Source organism: Bombus impatiens, unplaced genomic scaffold (genome assembly GCF_000188095.3).
Source record: "Bombus impatiens unplaced genomic scaffold, BIMP_2.2 scf_0377, whole genome shotgun sequence".
Classification (NCBI taxonomy): Eukaryota; Metazoa; Arthropoda; class Insecta; order Hymenoptera; family Apidae; genus Bombus; species Bombus impatiens.
In genome coordinates, this window is record NT_176796.1 from 325236 (window position 1) to 333222 (window position 7987).

The window sequence follows — 7987 nt, forward strand, 5'->3', positions numbered from 1 at the left end:
GTTCGCAAGTTTAATCCTTGCCTATCTATTACACCGTTATAGAATGTAACAATAAAGGTGATCTCATATGGATCACGACCGTTATAGCGTTAGCGCATCGCTATAAATTGGCCAATACCTATAGCGTAAAATATTGCAGAGTGAAATATAGCGTAAAGCGATAAGTCGATTGAAAACTTGATGCAATTATTAACTAAACAGAATTATTAACTAAACGCAAAATTCGTACGCAAGAAACGTTTACAACGCTAGCAATAGCGTACTATACTGTGTATTATTATGGATTATTTTTTTCTTTACCATTTCTTGCATCAACAACGTCGTATATCTCGCAGCTCGAAAAGATTTGTAATCGTTGTTTGTATTAAAGTGTTATTATTTGTTTGCCGTCTATCGAAGCGTCCTCGGATTAACACGAACGATCAAAGCGACAAATTCCCTGTAACGTATCCTGCTACTTCGATAGGACGGAAAATACGCTTTTACGAGAAGTATCGTCGAACGAAGCAGAAACGAGGAGAAATTTTCACGTTACTACGATAGATTGTCCGATAAATCGTGAAAGCACGTACAACTCCTCTTTCGTTTTAGATATTACCCGGGCATAGAGAAATCGGTGGAAAGAACGGAATCATCGATCTACGAGTGACGCGATCATCCGTTGTCGAAAAGCACTCGATCCTGGTTCGATGGACCGCGGTGCACTTTTCGTCGACCGTGCACAAAGATTCGGTGACTCGTACACATTTGCTTACCGCATCCGTATTATTATCATCGATATACCGAAAAGAACGCGATCCGATTAATTTCGATCCGTTGTTCAAAATAATCTCGACTGTACTAGCCGAATCACGATGGATACGATGAGAAGAAACGAAATTCACTTTACGATCTGTCGATCGAAAATTCCAAGTAGAAGTATTTCTATAAGACGATGTCACGCCACGACGTGACAATCTTTCCTTAATCCGATTTTCTTAAATTTCTTCGTGAAAAATGTCACGATTGATCGTAAGTTTCGAGAGAAATTTCAAAATAGATATTCGTAAAACCATCGTCCTCCATTTCTTTTCAGTTTCTACGTTGATCGGCGTATGATCTTGGTCTTAGCGATTCGTCGATACGATAAAATAGAACGCCAACAACGAAATTGCAAAATCGGGTATTTGTCATTTGTCCGCATTGAAATTACTTTCCGGATTCAACGACAAACTACGAACGAGACTGTGTCTTATCACGTTCGATGTTACGTAACCGTGTTACGAACTCACGATTACAGTCGTTAAACGATAAATGACCATCCAGAAGCGTGAGCGATAAAACTAGACGTGACCATAACCGCACATTTGTAAGGACGAATGTATTAGCTATAAAATTTCACTCGACGTTTCGCGTGCAAACAGCCACTTTGGCTATCGTGTAAAATTATTCACCTGTAGTATGTGCGGTTCGTTCAACGTTCAAGTTCAGAGCTGATAACGAGGTGAATTCTCTTGTTTAAGCGAGATTTCAACCCTTAAAATTACGATGTTAATCGAACAAGGGTCGTTCACGCAACGATTACTTCCGTGATACTTTGCAGACTGCTAAATTATACCATTAAGTAGAGAGAGAGAGAGAGAGAGAGAGAGAGAGAGAGAGAGAGAGAGCAGAAGCAGAAGAAGAAGAGGGAGAGGAAGAGGAAGAAAAAGAGAAAGAGGAAGAAACTTGTTGAAAATGCCTATTTTTTGCTTATCATCCGTTGGCGAATCACGAATCGCTTTGTACCTAATCACGGTCTTTCTTTTCCAACTAAAATCGGTCGATACCAATTCCGAGAAAGGTTGGCCGGCGCGAGAAACGTGTAAGAAACGGGTAACGAGTTGCACTCACCGTGAGGAGATTTGGGCACATAGAGGTTTAAGTATAGGCAGTCTTCGCTCTGGTTGGCCAGCAACGGTGCTAGCCTCTCGAGGTAAGCCCGTTTGGACCGCGGCAGACTCGAGTCCGGTTCCGGTGGCTTCTGAGGACACGCGGGTGGCATGGTATCCGCCAGCTTGATGCCGCGCCACGGTGTCGGCGTAACCGGTGGCATGTATCGCAACGCTCCAATTGGCGGCGTGGCGTATGGCACGCCGTAATAAGTCTCGACAGACGTGGATGATCTGTCCTCGACGCCGCGCAACGTGCCGTACCTGGTCCTGACCGTTCTCGTGCTGTATTTCTGGCTACCAGCAAGTGCCTCCGCTCCACCAGAGCACCAATGTCCGCACAACAGTCCGAGGAACACGACGATCGTTGCCAAACACTTTTTCGATCTGTCTGCTCTATTCTCGCAACGAGTCTGTACAAATCCTTCCCTCCACTCCCCTCCTTTCCCGACGATACCGTTTTTCCTCGAGTCGCCGTCGTCGTTGCAAAAATGCCACGATCCCGGCTCGTTGCCGAAAATTTGATCAACCGATGAACGAATTGCGAGCTCGGTAGACGGCCGACGCTTCTCGGCAACAGCTTCCGGCCAAAGGCACCGCTGGTACACCGGAGCACAGTGGAAGACAGTGTTGACACGCTCGTCGTAAACATCGTGGAAGATAAACGACAGGCCGAAACTATTGTCCAAGAGAGGCAGCTTTTCGATAGGATCGAGAGGCGAGAGGTATTTCCTCTTCCTCTTCCTCGGAGACGAGGAGGAGGACGTCCGCATCGCGTCACGCCGCCGCGGACTGGCCCCTCCCCCCGCATCTGTGGGGCCCTCCTGCCAGGGGACGTCCCTCTTCTTCTTCTTCTTCCCTTCCCTCTCGCTCTATATCTTTATTTTCCTTCTTCTTCTCTTCTCCCTCTCTCGTATCTTTCCTCTCCTCTGTGTCTTCTATCGCCCTATCCTCTCTACGACTTTCTTGCTTCTTCGGACTTTCGTTTATCACTGTTCCCGATCTAGCGACTTCTTCTTTCGCGTCGAGAAAGCCCTCTCGCGCGTCTTCCTTGCTGCTTCCGTCTTCTTTTTCCTTCGATCTCCAAGATTTCTCCTCCCTGCTGTATCTGCTCTCAGTCTTTCCACCTTCTTTATCCACACCCAACTCCCAGTATAACCCACTATTCACCCTCTGTTGTTTCGTTTCGATTGTCCAACGATTCGTCGTGTACTCGAAAATGATCGGTGCTAGCGCGCTTATCGGCTGCGAGGCTCTCAATTCCATCCTCGGGGACGTGCGTGGCCGGCAACGAACTTCCGCGATGTCCGGAAGTCGTCGGTTCTCGGTACTGTCACGCTCGTCGTCGTCGTTCGTGCAATGAGCGACGAGCTCGAGTCGACGTCGTTGAACGATTTTGAGGAAAGCATCGGCGGCTAGGGTACGACTATACCTATGGCCACCCCTGTCGACTATTACCGACTGTTCCTTGTATAGCTTCAACGAGCAAAAGCTTCGAAGACTTTACGGCGACACAGAGCAGGATATCGGGGACGATTTGGCAGTTCTCGGAGTATGTACACTTGTCTCGACTTGTTTATATCGTAACTCTATTAATCAATTCCTTGATTTTATTCGTACGCTGGTAGTTCCTTCGGTGGCTTCTTTTCGCGTAGACGGTTGAACCGTGATTTTCTGTAACAAAAATAACAAGGATGGCTGTATTCTACGATAATTGTTTTAATCGAAAGATCATGACGTCGAATCGTAAGGGAATTCTCGAGACGAGAAGAATATCTTTACGTCTTATGGTCGTCTTATGGAATAAGTCGAATTTACTTAAAATCTACGAGGTCAAAGAAGCAAGTATTTGTGGTTAATACGCTCGTACAAAGTTCCTCGTTCGTATTTTGTATCTTCGTAGTAGAAGCGGTGCGAAATGCCTGGACGCTATTTCGTAGGACGGACTATACGAAATATATCAAACGCGAGATATTACGCGTACATTCTGTCCAATTACCACGAACGAAGAGATATCTTCCACCCGAATGCGCGACATTATCAAAGTGCGGTCACAAATCCACGTCGAGATATATCTTTAAAAAAAATATTTTTCTTTCTAATAATTTTCATATGTTATAATTCGTATGAAAGCTGATAAATTTACAATGCGATATGCGTCAGAAACAAGAGAATCCCGTCAGAAGAGAAAAAGTGGATCCACCGAGATTATCAAATACGCAAAATACAAAAATGTAACGATTCGTTGAAGGATTTCTATTTTTCGGAATCTTCGCGAAATGCTGTACCAACTTCGATACGACGAGCTTAAAGTACCTACATTAAGGAGAAATTGCAAAATCCACGACGGGAACGCAAAGACGCCTAAATAAATTAGTCTCGAACTGAAATTGCATCGCATAGAAACGAAGTGCGACTTCGTCAGAAACTAATGGAATAATAACGTTACAATCTGGTACCGAAAACCAACAGGGTTGCTTTTGTTTCGCGTTTCTGTAGACGTTCAACGGGCTTTTTCAGTCTGCCGGGAATTACATCGGACAACTCAATTTGTAACACGGCCGGTTTCGAGTTGCCGCAAATGACACGAAAACCCAATAATACCGGTTCTGCGGCAATGCGAGAATTTCCAATTTCCAAGTTGTACGCCTGCTTTAAACACGATCCTTTGCTTCGTCCAGTGTAACTTGTGCCCGCTCCCCCTCCTCCTCTGCTCTCTCCTCTATCTCTCTGTCTAATAAGTAAATTGACATCGACAAACTCGCTTCTCCATAGGGAATCGAAGCCGATTACGATATGTATATGTACGTACGCAAATATATTTCAAGCGATGTATTAAATTTGACGAAGCTGCGGAACTTGATCTAGTAAGTGGATTACCAAGGGATTTAACGTCAAATATTTAATTGTTGATCGAATCCGACCTTGAATTCGTTAGCCATTCGTCGGTCGAAGTCAGCCATTCGTGAATCGCACGAAAGTACGCGTACGATCGCTGCCACGTATGCGAAAGTTTGTTTCTTTTTCGGATAGGATCCACCTTAGCTACGAAATTGATATTTATCAAACGATACAGCCGTACTTGATAAAATTGTAGCAATACGCGCTGATTTTATCCCTTATACTCGTTACAGCTTATAACAGACATTAAAAACAGATATGTTGCGGATTAATGATTAAATTTGGTGGATGATAACGATAAACGCGTGGAACTATTTCGTCACTGAAAAATGCTTTGTCTTCGAGTTGTTTGATATCTGAGCTATTGGTTTGAAAAATTCTTGAAATACGATTAAGATATTACCACGTTTAATCGAAACGAACGTCGATCATAAAATAGCGTAATGTCTAAAGAAATTTGCAAAAAAGAATAGTTGGATGTACACGATTTTCAACTTGTATCGTATTGCAAAGAATACTAAAAGGAAGGTTAATGGAATTGAGAATCGGTAGAAAAATATAATAGAGATTCGAAAATCATATCCCTGTTGCTTCGTCATAGATCGAAAGTTTGAAACAGATTCTATGTACCTACTCGTATCTATCATAGATTATTCGTATTTTGCGTAAATCTTTGCGAGAAATATCGGGCGCTCAGAAAGGACAGGTAAGGTGCGGACTAGCCAGATCAAAGAAAACGTACGAACATTTTTCGAAACTCTCTGTTCGCCAGATTATATCGAGGCTTGTAATTCGGAATTTAAATGTCACGATACGTCGAAATAAAGAAGGATCTACGTCGAAGTAAAATGTTAGAAGATTTTACAACGTACAGCTACAGACAGAAAGCAGGTGACGTAGAATCAAGTAGCAAGATAAAACTATAACGCTGGCATATTTTCGTCTTCTGTCCGTTTGTCGTAGCGTACTAGTAGTGGTTTTACACGTCGTAACGCCAGAGTTGGCGATGGTAGAAAAGCCACAGCTTAAAGAAATTGTATGAAAATTTGTAAAAATCGTATGAAAATTTCGAAGCAAATCTGGTAAAAACCCCGTTAATGCGTGTAATTTGTGCACTACGATACGTATTAGATTCCTTTCTTATAGTTGCGTCGCTGAAGTAATTGACTAACATCGAAGGTTTCACTTTTATTCGCTATATCGCGATATCGCGACTCGTCAACGTCAAACGTTAAAACGTAAATTAAAGAATTGGAATTGGCTTTGATTAAAAAATAAGGAATGAAAGTTAAGAGCGTTCGAACGAAGTAAATGTATCGACTTAGGAGAACCACGTAAGAATCGTAAAATTTCAACAGCAAAGAAGGACGTATCGTTTGCACGAGAACGAGAACGAGAACGAGAACGAGAAAAAACAATAAACCGTGTTCGTAAAGAGCACACAAAGAGTTGGAACGAGCAGCAGAATCGTGAAAATTACGTACGTCCACTGTCATAAAGATTTATACCGCTAATACTCGACGCTGTGTCTCCGGGGTACATAAATAAAGTTTAAGAAGCATTTAAGTTACCGCCCTCGTCGAAAATTTATACGCTACGACGTTAAACGACGCACCGTTTCCTTTGTACTTTATATTCTATCCAGCGAGACGAATGCGTTTATCTGAAACTCCTCGGACGTGCGAAATTCCACGGTCAAATCGAATTGCGTGTCAAGTACTCGTTGCTTCGCCTATCGCAGACGTTCTATCGTTGCGACTGTAGACTATACTTTAAAACTTGAAAAGAGGATCAAAGTATCGGCGGATTACGCGTCGAATTCGACGCGATTCGTTCTTATCTTCGCTCGGCTGTCACCACTGACCGAGATATCGATAACCCGGTCCATTATCGAGACGGTGGAACACGGGAAACCGTGGAGAGTTGTTCGCAGTTGAAATTAAATTCCTAGCTCGCACTAATTGCAGGGGACAAGCGAGACGATTAATAATACGTCGGAGCCAGCCTCTGTCCGTTCGAACTGCCAAGCTAGCGCAATCGATTCTCGAGGAATTACAGAGAGACCCGGAATGATGGACCTGCAAACTTTCCGATCGAGACGTCGACGCCTTGTCTCTACGAACCGTAAGCCCCGACTCCATTCGATTCTATGTTTTAGGAGTAATTACGATGCTTGGAAGTCGACGATAGTAGTTATTGGAGTTAGAAATTGAGATTACCGCGATTATCGCGTGTAACCATCGCGGTTGGAAATATTAAACTTTCGCGAATAATTTCGAGCAAAAGATCGCAAGGCAAGCTAAAAACGAATTTAGATATCATGTACGATCAGATGGAAAAATTGACGCTCGATGCTATATAAATAGTCGAGCTAGAGAAGAAGGTGACGAGGAAAGGTTGAGAAGTTCGTTTATCAGCGTCGCGGTAGTTTGCAAATTGTTTCGCAAACGACTGCGAGACAGAATAGAAGAGAACGGACAGCGGTGAAGGAGGAGAATCGGATCATCGTCGAAAATGCGGAAATCGTCGGCTGTTATTCGACGTGCCAAAAAGGTAGAGGAGGAAACGTCGGCAAAGTTACGAGATCTTTTCAACCATGATTAAACCGTAAGCTAACTAAAAGTTCTCCATCCGCCGTGTATCTGCATACCTTGGAACTTAAACGGCTCGAGGTAGGAGAGGGGGAACGAAGTTAACAATTTACTAAGTAGTTTACTATTAAACTATAAGCCCGTGCGAGCAGGTCGTTCGCAATCTGTATGATTAGACAAGGATAGGGCTGCGCACGGATCCGTTCATTGGCATCGTAAAACGAGGAACAACCGAACGCCAATCTCGCCAGCTGTTACTCGGCCTTTCGTTACACCGCTATATCGACGTACCGTTTTCGAATTTCGTACAAAGCTCCACGGATATCTCTCGTCGGTATACAGTCAATGCAACGAGAGAGTCAGCTTCGTTCAGTCAACGAACTGCAATGCAAATCCGATAACACGACGGCGGTAGTCGTCTTGCCACGAACTGGCCCAGTCTGATATATCGGACAATGGCAAGCGGCACACATGGCGGGCGATGAAGGATCGAAGGAACATGATCGGACGATCCGGTATCAAATCCACGTCTAGTTCACACCGCACTAGTGCAGGTCAATTTGGTTCGCTCGGCTCGCGAACAAA

The 7987-nt window shown here is 43.8% G+C and overlaps 1 protein-coding gene across 2 annotated transcripts in view; it reads right to left on the reverse strand.

The window, feature by feature from the left end:
• Positions 1-7981, reverse strand: part of LOC100749529 (neuroligin-1) — a 50738-nt gene extending 42757 nt beyond the window's left edge. For both annotated transcript variants that reach the window (XR_004461815.1, XM_033320959.1), the window contains exons 1-2: positions 7694-7981; positions 1873-3584 (exon numbers count right to left, since the gene is read on the reverse strand). Coding sequence is in view for 1 of the 2 variants with exons in the window: in XM_033320959.1 (XP_033176850.1) it covers positions 1873-2683 (811 nt within the window). In the remaining variant the exon portion in view is untranslated. The remainder of the gene's footprint in view (positions 1-1872; positions 3585-7693) is intronic.
• Positions 7982-7987: the final 6 nt, after the last annotated feature.